The following is a 21,018-nucleotide window of genomic DNA, read 5'->3' as shown; positions in this document are numbered from 1 at the left end:
CTTAAAGCTGACTGGTTTCTTGAGGGAATGTGAATTGGATTTCGCTGGGTTCTTTGCTTTTCTATTGTTTTTTGTGTTCTTGAACATCTCTATTTCAAAGAACTGTCCAAAAAACAAGAAAATTTTGTTAAAATCCTCCATTCTTATACAAAAGAACCTGTTCTGAAAGGAAAAGAGAAGTGGGTTTTGGATTTTTGATAGAGTTTGAGAGGTCCTCTTGTTTAAGCAATGGCAGTTTCTTTGAGAAGCGGTTTTGACATTTCTAATTCGAGTGAATTTGGGTTTAAGAAGAAAAGATTCGCTCCATTTTCTTATTCTGAAGGCTTTCAAAAGCTTATTTTGAAGAGCGATTTTAAGGGAAGACAAGTTGTCCTTTCAGAAGAACAGAGCTCTAGAGGCCATGCAAATTTCGCCATTCATGTATGTAAGATTTATTTTTCTTTTTGGCTACTGATATCCACACTACGTTGTTTTCTTATAATTGCACTGATTTACTTTGTCTTTTTCTTCTAAAATAGCTTGTAGGATCTTTTCTGGGAATTGTGATAACCTTTTACAGTTGAGTAAATATAAAAGACAGGGTGACTTAGTGCAGTTATTTAAACACTATCAGTAGCCTTCTTTTTTCTTGATCTTTATCTATCTGAGAGCAATGTTTTTCTAATACCTATTTTTGGATATAGCCTATCCCTGCCATTCAATTGTTTTTTTTTTCTTTTCAAATTTGCTTTCTTTTTCTTTTCAGTTTTAATCTCTATGTTTTGATCTGATTTTTGTTTAACTTAAAACATCCCCACTTGCTTTCTTTTTCTTGTTTTGTGGTGTGGTGTTTTCTCTCTCTCTCTGAGTTGCATTGCAATGCACTTTTTTGGCCTTTTCTTTCCCCTGATATCAATGTGTTGATTCCTTGTTTAAGTTCATATGTTTTCTATTGTCTACCAAAAGAAGAAGAAAAATCCGAAGTCACTGATTTTAATTTGTTGAAGTTTCTTGAGATAATCTTTTCCTTAATTAACCCTTGGAGATTCGATTCGCTCTTCGATGAAGTGTTTGATCGGATTGGGTCATCGCCCATAGTTTTCCAACATGTTAGAAGATCCGCTAATTCGGTGGCGGATAGAATGGCGAGAGATGGTGTCTCCAAAGAAGCATTAGCTTTATTTGATCCTCTCCCACCTTGATTTTGTTTAGATTTTCCTCTGTTGTCTATGTCTCTTTTACTCTTTGTATTTGACCATCTCGGTCTTTTTTTGCTTAATATATTTTTGGCTATCATTAAAAAAAAAAATTCCTTAATTTACTAATTGATCAGATCCACTTTGGTCCTGTTTGTTTTTGGATTTTGAGAACTGATTTTGAGTCCAAAACAGGTTATTGGACCCAAAATTACATTTATGCCCTGTTTGTTTGGGATTATGACAACCGATTGCCATCCCCCAATCTGATTATTGGACCCAAAGTTACATAATTAATTTTGGGTCCAATAGTTGGATTGGGGGTAACAATCGGTCGCCACAATCCCAAACGAACGGGACTTAATTTTGAGTCCAATTATCAGTTTTGGACTCAAAATCAGTTCTCAAAATCCAAAACAAACAGGACCTTAGCATTACCATTTTTGAAATCCATCTACGATTTTTCTAGCTAAATTTCATTTTCTTTTGTTGCACATTCTAAATCATGTATTTTCTCTAATTTCAGGCTAAGAAATTAATATGCATTAGCCGAGCTTTGCGATGGTGGGAAAAAAGCCCTAAACCCAACATGAAAGAGATCAAATCAGCGCAAGAACTCGTCAATTCGTTGTTAAATGCCGGTGATAATCTCGTTATAATCAACTTTTATCTTCCGGGTTGTGGGGGTTGCAAAGCTCTTCATCCCAAGGTAATTTTTGCTGAACAATTTTCTGTGACTCTTTACACTCACAAAAAAAAAAAAATTAAAAATATAAGGGAAATGATATCAGCAAAACCATGTTTTTAAAATTGCACTAACACATCCTGTCTTTTATTATTTAAAAAGCTGTCAAGGGTTACTACAGTTCCCAAAAAACTCATACAAACCAATTAAAAATGAAAAGACAAGCTGTATTTGTGCAATTATTAAAACATGATTGTGCTGATACCATTTCGCAAAATATAATATTCCTCTTTATTTTTCGGGATTTGCTAGGGAACATTGCAAAAGGCATTTCGCCGAATGGCTGTTGAATCAGAAAGCAGCCAGATAGGATGAATTAAATGAATAAGACAAAAAGTGAGCCTACGGGGTTGCTCTCTCATGCAACAGCATGTCCGCAAAATGCCTTCTATGATGGTCCCTAGCAAATCCCTTAATTTTCTGGTTCATAAACAAAAATATTCCATTGAATCATCATAAAGAAATCAAATCTGAGGTATGTGATCCCAAGTCCTCAGATATGAGAGACTACGAAGCATACTCAGAACACAAATGGGTTCTTCAAAGATCTCCATTTTGAGTTCTCTGAAATGAGATTTATGGGAAATTTTCTTATGTTTTTCTCTTCTTACAGATCTGTCAGTTTGCGGAGTCCAACCCAAATATTCAATTTCTCCAAGTTAATTGCGAAGAACATAGATCAATGTGTTGTAGTCTCCACATTCATGTACTGCCTTTCTTCAGATTCTACAGAGGAGCTCAAGGCTGTCTATGTAGGTTCAGCTGCACAAATGCAACTGTAAGATATGATCCATTCGACAAATTCGTGGGCGCAAATTTCTCAAATTAATCAAAATATGAGATTTTATTTGATGTGTGGCCTAATAAACCCGTAGTTTTCAAAATGTACGGTACGTCCCACGCCGTAGGATGAACAAAACCGTCCATTTGTTGGGCCCCAACGTGAATAGGTAGTGCCCCAAAATTCATTTCCATAGGATGAAACTACTCTAGATCGGAGTCTTAGGATCATCCTATGGAAATTATTTTTGGGGCACAACCTAATAGGTTGTGACCCAACAAATGGACGGTTTGGATAACCTATGGCGTGTCCCGTACCGTACTTTTTGGAAAATACAAGTGGCCACACATTAGAAAATCTCTCAAATACTACACGGCCGAATTTTCTTTTCTTTTTATTGCTTTTAATCTAGGCATTTTTTGTTGATAACATTCATCTGTTATTTTACAGATAAAGAAATTCAAAGACGCATTAGCGAAGCATGGGAGCGACAGATGCAGCCTAGGACCAGCGAAAGGTCTAGAGGAATCTGAACTATTGATTTTAAAAGAGAAGTTTGGTGTACAAGACACAAATACCTGCAATTCTTCCAGCATTATAGACAATCCGATGGAAGAAGAAACTGAAGAAGAAAATGCAGCATATCCAGTATCAATTTTTCTATAATGCTTTATCGCAATTAATTTGGCGTTAAAGGGTTCCTATTTTTTTTTGGCCACTTGTTTGTAGTGTACATATCTGTTTTTGGTCATTCCTAACCGGACTTTCAGCTTTTTTACTTAAGCCGGCGGGGATTTTTCAATCTGTATTTGGATGGTATGAACTGATTTTAGAGTGGTTTTTATGGTAGGAAATGAGATGGTGTTAGAAAGCAATACATACTACTGAAAGGTGAATCTACACTCTCTTGAATTGTCTTCATTTTGGTTATGGGAATTAACTTAGATTCTACTGCATTTAGTCATTTTTTAGTGAAAAAGGTGAATTTCAGTGGAGTTTAAGGTTATAATATGCAATGTCCGAATTAAATTGCTGATTGCTTAACTGGGTCAAACCAATTAATAAGCTAAACTAGAGCAAAGTAGAGCGTAATTCAGTGTTATATTTGTTGAGTTGGGTGTCTTGAATTCAAACCTATTTAGGGTCCGAAATATTGTGTGCTATCCAGATTAGGCCCGTTTATTGGTCCGGGAGCGAAGCCCCCAGCCCGTTTTATGTGCTTTTGGCCCGATAAGACTAACTTATGGCTTGCTTTATATAAAGGGGCTTTTAGGGCATATTTCGTGAGCAAGTCTTGAAAAGAGGGTTGAGAGCTCAAAAGAATAGGGAAAAAGGGTGTGTTAGGGTTTCTAGTGGGTTTGGTAAGAGAGAGACTGATCTTCTCTTGTAATCTCTAAATCTTATAGTGGATTTTCTCGTCGCCCCTGCCGTGGAGTAGGCTTTTGCCGAACCGCGTAAATTTTTGTGTCTTTGTGTGATTGCTTATGTTTATTCTTTCGTTTTACTTTGCCATTGAAATCACATATTGCTATTTGGGGTTTTTCACTACAATATTTATTTCTCTAATTCTATGGCATGTATATTCCTGTGAAATTCGTCTACAATATGGGCTCAGAGATATTAGGGGTATTTTCATTAATTGAAAATCACATATTTGGGTATTTGGGTGAAATTTTTATGAGAAAAGATTGTCAATCCCAAACTGATTATTGGACTAAATGTACATTTGGTTATCACAATCGATTTGGACTCACAATCAGTTCATCATCTAAAACAAATAGGTCCTAAGTTTGGGTCCAATAATTAGTTTTGGAATTTGGAAATCTAAGGAAATCTCAACTGCAAATGTGAGAAATCCAAATCTAAATCTTGTGGGTATCCAAACGTGGGCGTGGCCATAATGTCTAACAATTTTGATTTGGATTTTGCATACAGATTTGTCACGGGGCTAAATTTTTCACGTTCCAAATGCCCGGTGATGGAACTGAATCTTCCAGAGTTAATCTCAGCCAACCCACACCCAATGCACAATTGAGGCTTGCACAAGAAAGGGACAACAGCGCACACAGAGGTACAACGATTTAACGTGGTTCAGCCAACACTTGCCCACCTCCATGAGCTACTAGATTATGGCACTTGGGATATCTCTCCCCCCAAGCCAATTTTACAACAGTACAAGGGACTTTCTCAAAGACCCAACAACTAACCCTCATGGGCAATCTACCTATGTAAAGGCTACATTTACAATTGCCTCTTAGGCTAATTACACAAGTGCATCAGTTAGTTACATACTTACATCCCACAACCTTCCATGAGAAGAAACCATGATGCTCATCCCACAACCGTCCACTTGCATTAGCCTTTCCGCACCAAGGCCTTTTGCCCATGGCCTTAGCCCACCTTGATGCATCTTGTCTTTTGCCTTATTGGCAAGGGTGCAAGGTGCCGCCACAAGCCAATGCCCGTGCGAACAAATAAAGGCACTCACATATAGCTACTCGATCAGCATCTATTAGGTTGTGGAAATGATATACTTTACCTCCCAATCGATATGCTTACCCTCTTTCCCTAGCAATTATATAACTAAAGAGACACAAAATCACAAATCAGTCAATTGAAAATCATACAGTAAAACTTTTACATGCTAAAAAAAACCTCCATTAATTTATATGGCAGTGTAATTATTTTACTTGTATGTACAGTTTGGATCAGATCACCTGCTTACATGCTAGTGATGTGGGTTTGAGGTCACATGCCAAAATTAGATGCCATCCACTTGTTCTAGTGCTACAAACAATAAATCATTTGAATTTTCTAGGAAAAATGACGACATGTTTATCACCACTGGCCAAGCAGTTAGGATGATCTCAATCGACAAGACTTGGAGTGGCCCACCAAATCAACTATACTGATCACAAGATATCTTTGCCAAATGTACGGTGGGAGATCATCCATTCAACATTTTCTATGTTCTGAAAGTATTTTGTTCAAACCGTTCCAGAGACAGAGAGAGAGAGAGAGAGAGAGAGAGAGAGAGAGAGAGAGAGAGATGTTGTTGCTTTGAAGATGATATTGACAGACATGAATACTAAGTTGCTTTGATGAAGATATTAAGATACTTAAGTTGCTTTCCATATACACTCAATTGACCATGCAAAAAAAAAGGAAAGAAAGAAAGTTAAAGCAAGTAGAAAATCATGACCATGACTGTTTGAGTGGTAGCAAATAAGGGAGGGGGTCCACGAGACAGCAAGACAAGAGAAAGTTTAAGGTGAACTGCACCAAAAAACACTTGATCTTTTCACTTGGGAAAACCTGCAAGAAGAGATATGAAAAGAAAGAAAAAGAGCAAGTTCCAAGATATTTCTAGCAAGCATATAGATCAAATGTTACATAAATAAAGATCTTTAATTGGAAATTTTTAACTTCCAGGCAAAGCACCCCCAAAATGTTTTAGACTGTTTCATTTGCAAAACTTGCAAATGGAGGGAAGAGGAGGAAAGTTTGGAATGAAAAAGGCAAGCTACTAGTAGAACTCATATCATGCATAGAATAGATGTCACAAAAGAAAACTACTCTCAGATTACCATAACCATAAAATAGTACTAGAGTCTAGAAATTCACCAAAGATATGAATGAAAAAAGTTTCAAGAGTAGAACTGTGCAAGTAGTGACATACTGCTTATCGTGTATATTTGGCACTGAAAAAAAATGTAGAAATTTATCCAAGACACACAAGAAGGAAAATTCATAGAATGGAAATGTTTAGCTGCAATGGAAATCACAATATATATATATATATATATATATATATATATATATATATATATATATATATATATATATATATATATAGAGAGAGAGAGAGAGAGAGAGAGAGAGAGAGATGAACTAAAAGTTTGTCATCCCATCCCACCATCACCACCATATCATCACAAGGGTCTAGCATGAGAAAAAGAGGTAGAAATGTAGCCAAGGACCACTTGCCGGTTAGTTTTTTTCGTTTCTCTTAGGCATGGGTGCCAAAAAACCATTAGCCAGCACAAACCCAAAAAGGTTTTTCAAATGTTTGAGAAAAAAAGAGGGATAAAATAGACCCACTAAGGAAAGATTTCCGGCAAGTCATCCTTGGCTGCACCTTAAAACCTCCACCCCACATGCCAGACCTTAGATGAATAATAGAAATAAAAAAGTCATGAAATCCACACATTCCACATTCATTTCCCTCTACATAATGCAGTCTTTCCAACCAATCCCAAAGGAGAAACCTTCTATTCCCTACAGATAAAAAAAAAAAAGAGACAATCATATCTCCCTTTTTAATGCAAGAGAATATTGCCCCAAAGAGAAAGATTGGGAAAGAGAATTCCATCGGACTAAAGAGATTCTTGACAGAGAAATGGACGAATGGGGCTTGAAGGGAGATGGTGTTGGGATTTGTTTATAAAGAATTTTGTTGGGGGAAATGCCAACGAAGGTATCATTAATACTTTCTTGTATGGAATGGGTGCATGCAAAGATCTGTGTGATTTGGGTTTTTGACCAATGGGGTAAAAGAGGAGGGATTGGGTGGTGATTTGAAGGCTTCATAGACTTAGATTTGACGTTGCATTCAGAGCTGAAACTAAGGGAGATTTAGCCTAAGGAACTGTACCCTTCACCTACTTATAGCTTTTCTTGTCCCATTACACTTCCTACCTGTTGACTTCCTTATGCCTATATTAGGGTGCCTCTAACAGTCATTCTTAGTTAGTTAATTCATCTTTCCTCTGATGATCTTATTTTTACTTATGATACAATAGGAAACTAGACAGAGCTTCTGCTCCTCTCATACTTACTCAACTAACAGTCATTATTCTTGGGCTGCCTCTAGAAACATGTGTTAATCAGTTTTTTGGCTTTTAGTTAGATGACTTCCAATTTTTTCTTAATATAATTGACTAAATCATTAGCAACAAACCTAGAAATTAAGGCTTTGTTTGGATGCCAATTGCACTAGATCCTCAAGCAATCACTAAGCAAAAAAATGTACTTCTTGGATTACTTCGTATGTTTGTTCACCTAACACTGAAATCCTTAAACATTACCGGACAACAAAAATGTATAATAATTGCATGTCTAGTGACGTGATGTCACTTCTTTTTCCATATGAAATATCTCAAGAAAAGACAAGATTTCATAGGTAATCCTCCTCTCCTCTCTCTCTCTCTCTAACATTTTTCTCTCTCTATCTCTCCCTCTCCTGGTTAAGTTGCATCCAAACATCTTAAAAATCATGGTTTTCCCAAGGTTTACATAGCACCCAAAATCCTGCCTCCTGCCATAGACTTTACTTCCCTAATAAAGAATGCTTAAGCATCCGAACAGATTTTAAAAGTTTTCCCAAGTATTTAGTGTGAAAACAACCAATTACTCCAGAAGCTTAAGCTGTTAGAGTTGGTGTTATTTAATCATTTATACTTCAACAATCTCCCTCATGCATGACCATCGTTTGGGTTGGCAGTAGAAGTGGAGTTGAACCCAGGACAGCCAATAGGCAATGGCTCTGATACCATGTGAAACAATCAATTACTCCAAAAGCTTAGTTGTTTCACAGTAAGCTCGGAAATTCTTAGCCTTATATTATTGTCCGAAACTTGCATTAATTATGATTTAATATGGTATAGTTGATGAATGATTTCATGATTCACAGTAGCAAATTGCAACAATATCTGAAAACATTTCCCAAGTTGGTCCGCTTATTTTTATCTTTACTAGATGTTTTTATGATAAACTAGATGATTTTTATTAGGAATCCTAAGAACAGGATTAGGCTGTAGGGAGTTTCCAACCTGGGTGTTATCCACTACTTGTTCTTTGATGTTTTATTTTTACCTTCTAAAATTAAATATAAGATTTAGCTAAGTTAAATAAAATTTTCATGGGGATTTAGTTTGGTTCTTATGGATAGTTTTGGTCCATTTGAGTTGTCAAGTACCTTTTGTGACCTTATAAGACTAAAGTAGTGTTTACTCACAACGTATTTTTTGTAACCTTACAAGACTAAAAAAGTGTTTACTGTCAAATGTTTCAGCATCAGTCCCCTATACAAGAGTCTTTAGAATATATAATCCTAATATAAAAAGTGCGACCAAAGAAACTAAGGAGGGGATGCCAACTTTTCCCTACGTTGCCCAAGAAGCCATTAAGTATAAGAAAAGGTTTTGGAAGATCGATGGAAAGACAGTAAAGCTCAGTACAATTACTAAATACCAAACATGCCGAAAACAACCCTCTAGAGGAGCATCCTTTTGTAATTTCATTGGGTTCTGAGAGAGAGAGAGAGAAACTTGTAAAATTTAAGTGGGTTTTCTCGTGAGGCAGAGACAACAATCTACGTGAAATCGTAAATGAGAGAGCTTGTGAAATTTAAGGCTTTATTTGAGTCGGCTTTCTGCTTAATGAAGAGATATACTCGTGGTCTCTATATGTGAAATCATAAATGGGCTTTTTAGAGAGAGAGACTAGGGGTGTCAATGGATCCACATTGGATAGGATCCACCCATGTCTTAGTCACCATCTATTGAATCAGAGAGAGAGAGAGAGAGAGAGAGAGAGAGACTAGGGGTGTCAATGGATCCACATTGGGTAGGATCCACCCATGTCTTAGTCACCATCTATTGAATCTGAGAGAGAGAGAGAGAGAGAGAGAGAGAGAGAGAGAGAGAGAGAGAGAGACTAGGGGTGTCAATGGATCCACATTGGATAGGATCCACCCATGTCTTAGTCACCGTCTATTGAATCTCTTATCGGTCAAATCAAGGTCAGGACCGTAGTTTTAAAACTCCCCCACGTCATCGTGGACTACCCCGAGTCGACTCCCTTTTACCTTGGCCTCGTTCCGTATTTTGACCTACAAATTTAATAAAAACTCATTTGACTCTCTTGAATTATCTCCACATCAACCGAGTACTCGACCGCATCATACCGAGTAGACTAGGATTTTCTTAGCCGCGTTCTATGCCAATCCGCATTTGGAACAAAATCATAATGTTCTTCGGATCCGATTTCCTATGCATCAGTCATCTTTCATTTTTAAATTGGACTGTCCATCATTGTTCTAGTAGGTCATACTTACGTTTTACATAGTGAAAATTCTCATTAAGAGGATGTGGGATAGGGCGAACGAGAGCGAGAGCGAGAGCGAGAGCGAGAGCGAGAGCAGGAACAGTAGCTACAAGAGTGAGCTGCTAGGTTGGGGACAAAGTGAGCTAGTGACTTAGGGTCAATGGTTAGAGAAGTAAGAGATGAGGGTCATTCGGGACATGAGAAATAAATGAAAAAAATTATGAACTATTCTAAAAATTTGCATATGCTTTATTTTTACTAAATTACCGCTAATACTTGTGAAGTTATAAAAAATTAAAGCCCCAAATGTCCATCAATCCTGGCAATATGTTTAGATCCTATCCGTTTAAGTTCGGATTCGGATGGTCCATCAGATCACCTCAGTACATTGACAACCTAGAGATTCTTATGAAATTTAATGTGGGTTATTTAGGTGGGATTTCTCCCTTCTGTGAAGACACGTGATCAATGTGAAATCGTAAAAGGGCTTGAGAGAAAGAGAGAGAATATTGAAATCTTACTTGAGCTTTTGGATGAGAGAAAAGAGACCTTTCTGAAATTTTATTTGGTTTTTTCTCTTTAATCGAGAGACATATACATACTCAATAATGTGAGATGTGTGTGGTGTGTGGTGTGTGGTAGGGCTGCAACTCGAGCCGGGTTTTACCTTACTCGCATCGACCCGACCCGAAAATAGCCTGGGTTGGGTTCAGGTTTCATGGGTTTCGGGTCGAGCCGGGTTGAGCATTCAAAAGCCCGCATGAATCTCGGGTCGAGCCGGGTTTGAAGGGGCCCGACCCGACCCGACCCGAGTTACATAAGTTATAGTATGTACATTTTTTTCTATTGTTAGGTAAAAGTTAAAAGTGAAAACTCACGCACCCACTGCTATTGTATGTGAGTGTAATTTCTGCTTCTATGAGTTGAGTTGATCAAGTGTTTGATTCAGCATTGTTTGATTGTAATTACAACATTGTTTGATTACAACATTGTTTGATTCAAGTGTAATGTGAGTGTAATTACATCATTGTTTGATTCAAGTGTAATGTGAGTGTAATTTCTGCTTCTATGAGTTGAGTTGCCTTGCCAAACAAGAATTTTCCTTAAAAAATTGCGTCAATATGAAAAAACCCGACCCGACCCGAACCGACCCGAGATTTATCATGGGTAGGGCCGGGTTTGGGAATCGTGGGTTTTCCGAAAAAAAACCCGACTCGCCCGACCCGAGTTGCAGCCCTAGTGTGTGGCATGGGCTTCTTTGCCTTAATACTCTAGCAACAAGCCCCCTTAACACTCGTAAATAAAAAGAAATGAAAGAAACCCCTCGTTTTGATACATCCACATCTCAATTATTGACAATTTGTCACTAATATTTGTTTAATACCAAGCAATTACTGACAAATTGTCACTAATATATGTTTACCATCATTAACATCGAAGATTAGGTCAATCTTTAAACCTAGAAATAGTGAATAAAAAAAATATAAAGTGACCCATTCAGCAGTGAATGATGCATTTGGATTGCCGGAGTAAGGTGCTGGAATCGGCATCCTATTCGGATTCTGCCCGAATCTGGCATTATGTTCAGAAAATTGGGAAAAAAAATCAGGAGATGGAAATGGCACAACCCTCTAATATTCAGTCCTTCAATATATCAGAGGGTTAGGATCAACCTATGGAAATGATTTTTGGCGCACAACCTATTTAGGCTGTAGCTCATCTGATGGACGGTTTGGATCATCCTATGGTGAAGGTCATACTGTACTTTTTAATAATGTGAGGAGTGCGAACATCAAAATAAGGTAGTGATGATATCATTTCCCTAGTTTAACTACACATTGATCTAATGATTTTAATTGTCTGATCAAAAGACTTTTTCACATTGAATGTTGATTATAGTTCAATCTTCTCTTTATTACATTACTATATGGCCGTTTGAATAATGTTATCAGTGTGATTTTTTGGCTATTGCTCATTCATGGCCAGGCCAAATGGATGAACGGTTCAGATAACAACATTAACCTCTACCTCATCAGGTGTTGAGGTAGGGAGAAAAGAAGAAAGCATTTAACAAAGGATCCTTTACTAAAGGCAGACATTGAAGTAGGGAGAAAAGAAGAAAGCATTTAACAAAGGGTCCCCTTTACTAATTAAAGACATTGAAGCTTGAGCCTGTCCCTTACTAAACCCATGTCTTAAAAGGACAAAAGTGGTTCTGAATTTTGGAAAACTCCCAAGAGGGCATGATGCAACTTAAGAAGGGCTAGAAGGCTATTATTGAATGATGATGAAAAAAGTTGCATGTGGTCACCTTCCTCCCTCACTTCCCACATTTATTTCTTCAAACAGCCATACACTATTAGGTGAATTTCATTCAATTCTTAGACACAATGTACTAATGGTGTGCAAGACAAATGCTTTTAATAGTCCCCACCATATTTCTACATTGAAGAGGGCATTGAATAGGGGTCTTAAATTATCAATGGGCTTTGTGGGCCCAACCCCATGTTAGGCTGACTGTGGGTCTCACTTATATGATCACAGGAATGTTGGACCCACTCAAATGTTGGCCTGGTATGACTTGGTTAGGGCTTACATTGCTCTCTTCATTTTACAGGTGCCTGCTGATTTTGGCATTAAATGTTGAAAGGAAAATGCTAGACAGATGGTGGTTGTTAGGCTCGTTCCTAACTGAACACTGTGTGGGCCCAGTTTGAACTCCATCGTTAATTCATATTGAATTCGGTGAAGGAGGTGGAATTTTTGTGATAATAAAACCTTCTCTATCTCGTACTAAAAAATTGAACTTGAGGATTTTTCCTCTAGCAAGACAGAAAATCTTGCTTCTTTTTATTTCTTTAATTCTTCTAAATTATTTCATTACAATGTAAAATTCTTTAGGGCCCTGTTTGGATACCTCATGCATTAGTATTTTGATTTGGATTTGAGTTTTGGATACAAAACACATCAATCATCTTCATGATCATGTTTTAAGAGAGAGAGTGAGGGAGGGAGGGATGCCTCGCTTGCCGGAGCAACGATGGTGACGGAAGTTGCCACAAACGTTGATTTCCAAATAATGTCTCGCAGAAAAGATTTGAAAATTGGAATTTTTTGCACTGTTGTTACTGATTTGGAAATTCTAAGGATCTGATCTAGTTCAAAATATCAACTAAATCCAAATCTAAATCTTGATGGTATCCAAACGTGGCCTTATTTTCTTTAGCATTATTTATTATTCATTCCTCCTTGGAGCCATGGGAGTTGAATTTTAGACGTTCCCCTAAAAAATCGGAGAATAACTACTTCAAATTTCAAAGGAATAGTTCTTGAAATCGTATCATCTCTTATAGATTGGAAATCTTTGGTTTTCTAGCTCTAAGCACATCTCTAACGCATTCATCATTGGTCCTGCTTGGGGTGACAACTATCAAGTAATAAATGATAAGATGAGATATCTTCAACATCCCACTAGTTTAATGGAATTACATAAATCTGCTAATTTTATGTGTTATTTAGCTTGATAGAATTCATTTAATTGTTAGTAGCTTCTTTCAGCATGGTTTAGCTGAAGAAAATAGTATAATCATCTAAGAGATATGTATAAAATTCTAGAGCAAAACTAGTTTCTTTCCAAACCTTCTTTTTTTATAGGTGGGTTCTGTCAGTGGGACAATACGCTGGCCATGTTGACAGATATGTGATATGAGGAACTAGTTCCGACACCGAGGGCAGTCAGTGTAAGTAATAACTTGCTTTTTGGACTAAGCCAACGACCTTGAAGTGGTATTGCTTTCGGTTCACTGTATTCAGTAATACCTTATGATTGTGACATTCTTTGATATTGTAGACCATGCTTCCTATTACTTTACTGTACTCATTGCAAATATTTGATCCATATTAGCCCATTTCATGTGTAACTTTGTACCCTGTTTTGTTTACCTGATTGATCACCTTTGTTGCTAGCATGCTTGACCCAACTGTTGTAGTACGTCATTATGTACTAGGCTTCGGCTGACTGCGGCTTAATAATTTCATATTTTAATCCCCGTGGTGCAGACGAGGGAGCGGAGGTGTGACATTCCTTCGCTATTTCTTGGCTCTATTTAATTTTTTGAGAGTAAGTATTTTGTGGACAAATGTAATGGAAGACGTTTTATTGTTATTTTGGGCGGCAAGAGAGAGTTTGAGATTGATTTAAATGACTTATGTAATACCTTATTATAGCTTTAGAATTTATTGCCATTGATGGTTATGGTACTGTTTTGCTAGCCTTGTATACTTGTGGAGGTTTCTTGCGGGTATACAGCATTGTCATGCCTCAAGCCATGAGTACAGGTTGGGGGCGTGACACAAAAAAAGGATACCTACATGATTTAACGCGGGGGGGGGGGGGCGGGGGGGCGGGGGCGGGGGGGAATGTAAACATAAGGCCCTCTTCGTTTTAGATTATGACAAGGGATTGTTACTCTAAAACCAATTGTTGAACTCGAAATCACCTCTTGCCGGACGCGATCAGGATTGTGAGCCCCATACCGATTACTCGACTCAAACATAATTTTGAGTCCAATAATCGGTTTGGCACCCACAATAGGTTGTCACAATCTAAACCCAAAAAAGCCCTGTTTGTTTTAGATTGTGATAACCAACTGTGAGCCCTATTACAACCAATTGTGAGCGCATTTCACAATCTAAAACACACAGGTACAGGGCTCACAATTGGTCGTCTGGCAGGGCCTAAAACGAACATCACCAGACTGCTGCTCCAAGCAATAAAAGCATAAAATGATGACCTTAAAAGTGATCCATCTATGAAAACATCTTGAGTCCAATAATCAGAATGTGGCTCACAGTCAGTTGTCATAATCTAAAATGCACAGGCAGGTAAGCAAACAAAAAAAAAAATCAATTGCCAAAAGAAACACCCATTTACTCTTTGAATCCACTATCTCTTTACTTAAATACAACCCCCTTAAAGTACCAGCATGACCTTTTTGGGAATATGAAATATTGAGAACCAAGATAAACTCCCCTTCTGATTGGTCTCATTTTCTTGAGAAGAACCATGTAGGATGAGATATCACTTTCTATCAGTTCAACCCAGAACTTAAAAAAAATAAAAATTAGAGGGTTTTGAAGCTAAATCCCACTACTGCTTTCCATGTTTCTTTCCTTTTAGTTATCATTTAAAACTAAGATATCAGTCATCACCATATGTTGGTTTGACTGTTTGACAAAATCAAGAAAGAAAGCAAGATTTTGATCACCCAATTGAGCCTTGTTTGGATTGCAAGAAAAACCACTGATGAAAAAGTTTTTCCTGAGAATTTTTTTATTCCCATGATTTAGAGGCAAATTATTTTACTATTGTTAATTTGGAGGGATATTATCATAAATTTAAGGTCTCCCCAAAGTCAAACTTGAACAGGGCTGGTTCAAGTTATCTCTTTTCATGTGTTAAAAAAAAGGTAGGAAAATTTAGAAATATTTTCCTTTCCAAACTTTTCTAGAAAATTCCTGGAATCCAAAAGGGGCATAAAGGTCTGCTCGGATTGCAAGAATTTTTTGGAAAAGCTTGGAAAGGAAAAACTTTCTAAAATACTTCTTTTTACACATGAATAAACACAACTTGAACCAACCCTATTCAATTTCTATTTAGAGGGACATTCAATTTATGATGATATATCCCTCTATATTAATCATATAATCATACTTCCCTCTAACCCTGAGAAATTTTTTTTCCATGAGGAATGGTTTTCTAGCAATCCAAACAGGGCCTAGATATAAAAACACAATGGAATGAAAATCAACCATAACCACCGTATCTTGATTATTTTTATTTTTATTTTGAAATATAACCACCATATCTTGATATCAAGATAAAAAAAAACCTACAAGAACATAAAATAGAACAGACTGATTGGGGAAACCTAACACCATGCCAATAATCGGTAGTGACAAACAAAGTCAGTCATCATTCGTCCGATAATACGTGCATATGATACATCATTGGTAAGTTCTTTGAACCCACAGTTAAACAAAACATTTAGGCCTATAAGAGTACCATAATGTTCTCCAAATGAAATTATGTTCAACTACTCAAACCTAATTCGAATTGGTTCTATGGATATCTTGGAAATGCATAACATACCAAACAAGTTCAGTGAAAGTAAGGGAAAAACAAACAAAAGAGACAGAGAAATAAGATAATAGGTAAACAATGACACGAATACAAAAGGGATTCAATAAGGCATGTACATAAGTCACCAGGATACAGTACAAGATGAGGCCTGTGTGTGGGAGAGATGTCCCTGTCTGTTCTATCATCACTTGTACACACACAAAATTCACAAATGGATCATTAGAATGTGAGGAGTTCTAAACTGAAGGGCGCCCTTGTAAAAGGGATGAAAGGGCGCCCCCATTGGTTGTAAATCACCAAAGTGCACTAAATGTTGATTGACTTTTCATTCCATTTAATGCACCTCGCTGATTTACAGCCAATGGGGGCACACTTTCAACCCTTTTTTGCAAGGACGCCCTTCAATTTAAAACTCCTCTTAGAATGTACATTTTAACTTCATTAATTTTTTGCTCATGCCACTATAAAATCAAGTAACAAATTCAACACAAAAAACTAAAGATCCAACAAAGAGAAACATGACACCCTTAAACTCCTTCAAATCTCAGTCATAAACATACCATCATTAAGAAGAAAAGTTCCCCCAGAGGCACTAACAAAATTACCAGAAACTAATCCTAATCCTACATCCGCAATAGAAAGAAACACCAAAAAACTAATCAAATAGGCTGAAACCCATGTCATCATCACTTTCTTCTTTGGGCTCTTCCTTTTTCTCTTCGGGTGGAGGCGGAGCAGCTGCGGCAGCAGCCCCACCACCACCTCCTGCCGGAGCAGAGGCCATAACTGGTGCTCCTCCTCCACCAGAGCCAACATTCATGATGAGATCGTCCACACTCATCTTTTGTAGGAGCTTTGCAAAGAGGCCAGGCCAGTAGGCTTCGACCTTCACTCCAGCCGCATTCACCAAGGCAAGGATTTTCTCGGCGGTGATGGGAATGCCATCGTCGTGGAGGATCAGAGAAGCGTAAGTGCAAGCAACCTCTGAGATAGACATTGAAGAAGAGAAAGATATGGATTGGTAGTCTTCCTGCAAAAGTTTTCAAGACCTTTATCGTTAGAATGTAGATTGAGGTTGCAATAGAAGTCATTTTAGATTGCAATTAGCAGGTGAATTGCGGACAAAGATCGCAGTCCAAATTGGGATTTAAAGATAAAACAAAGCGCACCTTAAAAGATGAAGATTTGATTACAAAAGTGACTAAGGAGAACAATAATTGCAATCAATAGTGCAATTCGTACAAGAAGGGAAAAGACTCTTTCGGAGAAATAAAAAAGAAAAATGAAAAGAGCAAACGCCTCAGAGAAATTTCTTTTCAGAGTGGACAGACACTCAAAGTATATTTAAACCCATCATAGGCACTAGAGGAATTAAACTTAGAGTAAACTCAGGAAGGAAGGTGCAGGTTGGGATTTTTTATTTTTTATTTTTGAATGGCAACGACCCAATTCAATTATAATTTGACAACAGAAATAAAATTAGGTAAAACAAAATAGCCAATGTCCAACAAATGGAAATAAAACAATAAAATAGCCAATGTCCAACAAATGGAAACAGCAAATAAGCTAAAACAAAATAACCAAATTCAAGAGTAGATCCGACCAATCCCGTATAGACGGGAGGGAAAAAAAATCCAATTATGAAGAATTTATATAATGAATTATTAATCATTACTACATAACTGTCAGTATAAAATGATCATTTTTTGCGCCAGAGAGATACCAAAAGACCAAGCCATCAATGTCAACAAGAGTGCTGACGTCCCTATCTAGTTTATCATCATTTGCAGTTTCTTTTCTATTTTCTTCTTTTCCCCTAGAGGATGAACAGAGATCAAACCCATAAGGCCATAACTATAAGAGCAACACATACGTCAAAACTCAAAACCAACGAGATTAACATTTCAAAACTTGTCTCAGACTCTACAAGTTTTTAAGATTAAAAAAAACCACATGTAGTCCAAATTCTCAAGTTCCAAGTACAAAACTTTTCAATTATTTGGCAATTTTTTCTAATTTTTAAAGGCTCAGTCCTGTTTTGAGATTGCTCAATCAAGTTTTTCAATCTCAACTACTGATTTAGTTAAGCCAAGACATAGGATTTTAGAAAACTCTGAGAAAAGGCTATAAATATGGACAGAATCGCTTTCTATAGGAAGAAATGGAATGAAAATATCACCAACCACAATGAAGCGAATACAAAAGGGTTTGGGTGAAGCAAATACAGAAGTGACCAGGATACAGCAAGATTAAGTATATGCATCAGAGAAATTTCCAAGATGATTCATCATCCCCCATAGAAGTGCAGATCTCCCTCTCTGTTTTGTCATCAATTGCACAAATAAAAACCCACGAATGGAAAATATCATTTGACTGTACACTAAGGATGCAATTGAGGCCATTATAGATTGCAGTTAATGTGTGCACTGCAGAACGAAATTGCACCGCAAATTGATTTAAACATACAGCAAAACACCACACTAAAATATGATGGTTGGATTACAAAAGTGACATAGATGAGCATAATAATCCAAATTCATGTTGCAATTCAGAAAAGAAGAAAAGAGAAATAGTTCATAGTAATGGAAAAGCAAAAGAAAAGAAAGCAAATGCCTTCTTTTCATAGTGGACACTCAAAGTATATTTAAACCCATCATAGGCACCTGAGGAATTCAATTAGTGTAAACTAACGGAACATGCATGTCAGAAAAATTCAGAATACAAAACAATTAACAACCAAGTCAATTATAATTTAACAAATATTATAAATAATTTATGTCACTAGGTACAATAAATAGCCAATGTCCAACATATGGATAAAACAAACAAGCTAAAACAAAATAACCAAACTGAAGAGTAGATCCAACCGATCCCATGTACACAGCACAAAAACCTCAAGTAATGCAGAATCTAAAGGTTGAATTATTCATCAGTATAACATTATCACAAAAACTTCATTTTTTTCGAAGGGAGATGTACAAAGACCAAGCCATCACAGTCAAAAAGAGTGTTGACGTTCCTGTGTTGATTATCATCATTTGCAGTTTCCTTTCTATTTTTTCATGTCAAAACCAAGAATTAACACTTACAAAACTTGACTCAAACTCGACAAGGCTGTTTAGATATATGGATTTTATAATCCGGGATTTTATTATCCAGGATTGTAAAACCCTGGATTTTACAAGCTAAAATCTGATTTCATAACCTAAAACCTGGATTTTAAAAGCCTAGGCTTGTAAAATCCAGGTTTTAGCTTGTAAAATACAGGATTTTAAAATCCTGGATTATAAAATCCATGTGCCCATACAGGGTGTACAAGTTTCTAAGATTAATAAGAACACATGCTCGGGTACAATTTCTGAAGTAAGTTTTTCGATTACCGGGTGATGTTTTTCTAATTTTACAAAGGCTTAATCGATTTTTGAGATTGCTTGATCTAGTCTTTCACACTTGACATATGCTAGTGATAAAATTAAGCCAAGACAAAAGACTTTAGAAAACTCGAGAAAAATCTAGCAATTGTCTAACATCGTTTTCTATAGGAAAAACAGGAATCAAAATATCACCAACCACAACCAAATATAACTGTACATGGAAACAACCAAACGTCTCTAAGAAAACATAATTTCATAATAAAATGCAAAACCCAAATGCCTCTGATCAAGTTCTTTTCATGGTAATTACTCAAAAGTAAATTTAAACACATCATAGACAGCAAAACTGGATTTTCCAATAACCCTATGAGAACCCAATTCCATACACAATCAAATGAAAGGAAACAACAAAACATCTCTAAGATAGCATAATGTTATAATAAAATGCAAAACCCATCATCAGATCAATTTCTTTTCATGGTAATTACTCAAAAGTAGATTTAAACACAACATAGACAGCAAAAGTGGGTTTTTCAACAACCCTATGAAAACCCAATTCCATACACAATCAAAAGAAAGGAAACAACGAAAAATCTCTAAAATAGCATAATGTTATAATAAAATGAAAAACCCAAATGCCAGAGATCAATTTCTTTTCATGGTAATTACTCAAAAGTAGATTTAAACACATCATAGACAGCAAAACTGGATTTTTCAACAACCCTATGAGAACCCAATTCCATACAGAATCAGAAGAAAGGAAACAATGAAACATCTCAAAAATAGCATAATGTTATAATAAAATGCAAAACCCAAATGCCTCTGATCAAGTTCTTTTCATTGTAATTACTCAAAAGTAGATTTAAACACATCATAGACAGCAAAACTGGATTTTTCAACAACCCTATGGGAAGCCCAATTCCATAAACAATTAAAAGAAAGGAAACAATGAAACATCTCTAAGAAAACATAATTTCATAATAAATGCAAAACCCAAATGCCTCTGATCAAGTTCTTTCCATGGTAATTACTCAAAAGTAGATTTAAACACATCATAGACAGCAAAACTGAATTTTTCAACAACCGTATGGGAAACCCAATTCCATAAACAATTAAAAGAAAAGTTGAAAAAAATTGGCTTTTTTACGGGGGAAGGAAACAAAGAGAGATTACCTTGGGTGAACGAAGCAGAAGGAACAAAACTGGAAAATTAAAAAACAGGGAACGATTAGGAGGCGGAAAAGAAGAAGATAGTGTTTAGGGTTTTTTTTCCTGACGTTGAGTGGCGTTTTATATGGAGATTGGATTGTACGCGAAATTTTTTTTAGGGGAACATTAGGGCAAAGGGGCAAATATTTACACCTTATATTTTGGTAGATACACCCATTTCTTTCAATAGGCTAATATTGGCACTACCATGTTTTAATTATCACTCTTTTTGTCTTTTAATATTTAATATTATACACCCATTTCTTTTTCTTTTTCTTTTTGAAAAGGATTGACACCCATTTCTTTCAATAGGCTAATATTGGAACTACCATGTTTTAATAATCACAATTACTCTTTTTGTCTTTTAATATTTATAAACCGCTGTCAATGGTTGTTATTCCAAAAAGCTTTGAGAAGGCAATTCAAAAAGAAAAGACAAGCAAAGTTAGTGCAATTATAAAAAAAATGATGGTGCCTATATCAGT

General features: G+C 36.5%; 1 protein-coding gene, 4 non-coding genes and 1 pseudogene across 7 annotated transcripts; 1 reads left to right on the top strand and 5 right to left on the bottom strand.

Moving 5' to 3' along the window:
- Positions 1 to 49: 49 nt before the first annotated feature.
- On the top strand, positions 50 to 3,622 carry LOC143890747 (thioredoxin-like 1-1, chloroplastic). Of its 2 annotated transcripts, none has more exons than XM_077395426.1 (4): positions 50 to 420; positions 1,702 to 1,884; positions 2,534 to 2,698; positions 3,152 to 3,622. In XM_077395426.1, the coding sequence occupies exons 1-4, from the start codon at positions 229 to 231 to the stop codon at positions 3,365 to 3,367; spliced, it is 756 nt and encodes a 251-aa protein (XP_077251541.1). In that variant the 5' UTR covers positions 50 to 228; the 3' UTR covers positions 3,368 to 3,622. The 2 variants fall into 2 exon arrangements, with proteins under 2 accessions (XP_077251541.1, XP_077251542.1); XM_077395427.1 differs by having other exon boundaries at positions 2,534 to 2,672; positions 3,152 to 3,283.
- A 12,790-nt stretch (positions 3,623 to 16,412) lies between these two features.
- On the bottom strand, positions 16,413 to 20,654 carry LOC143889648 (large ribosomal subunit protein P1 pseudogene; annotated as a pseudogene). The gene is made up of 2 exons (XR_013254878.1): positions 20,498 to 20,654; positions 16,413 to 16,980 (listed from the first exon to the last, which is right to left on the bottom strand). The product of XR_013254878.1 is annotated as a large ribosomal subunit protein P1 pseudogene (transcript).
- On the bottom strand, positions 17,243 to 17,316 carry LOC143891476 (small nucleolar RNA Z267). Its single transcript, XR_013255358.1, has one exon. It is a non-coding gene; the product is annotated as a small nucleolar RNA Z267 (small nucleolar RNA).
- On the bottom strand, positions 17,656 to 17,741 carry LOC143891480 (small nucleolar RNA R44/J54/Z268 family). Its single transcript, XR_013255362.1, has one exon. It is a non-coding gene; the product is annotated as a small nucleolar RNA R44/J54/Z268 family (small nucleolar RNA).
- Positions 18,207 to 18,290, bottom strand: LOC143891479 (small nucleolar RNA R44/J54/Z268 family). Its single transcript, XR_013255361.1, has one exon. It is a non-coding gene; the product is annotated as a small nucleolar RNA R44/J54/Z268 family (small nucleolar RNA).
- On the bottom strand, positions 18,557 to 18,616 carry LOC143891477 (small nucleolar RNA Z267). The gene has a single exon (XR_013255359.1). It is a non-coding gene; the product is annotated as a small nucleolar RNA Z267 (small nucleolar RNA).
- Positions 20,655 to 21,018: the final 364 nt, after the last annotated feature.

This window comes from Tasmannia lanceolata, unplaced genomic scaffold (genome assembly GCF_043159265.1).
Source record: "Tasmannia lanceolata isolate RefF3 unplaced genomic scaffold, GAP_Taslan_0.1 ptg000013l, whole genome shotgun sequence".
NCBI lineage: Eukaryota > Viridiplantae > Streptophyta > Magnoliopsida > Canellales > Winteraceae > Tasmannia > Tasmannia lanceolata.
This window is presented reverse-complemented; position numbering and strand designations above follow the sequence as displayed.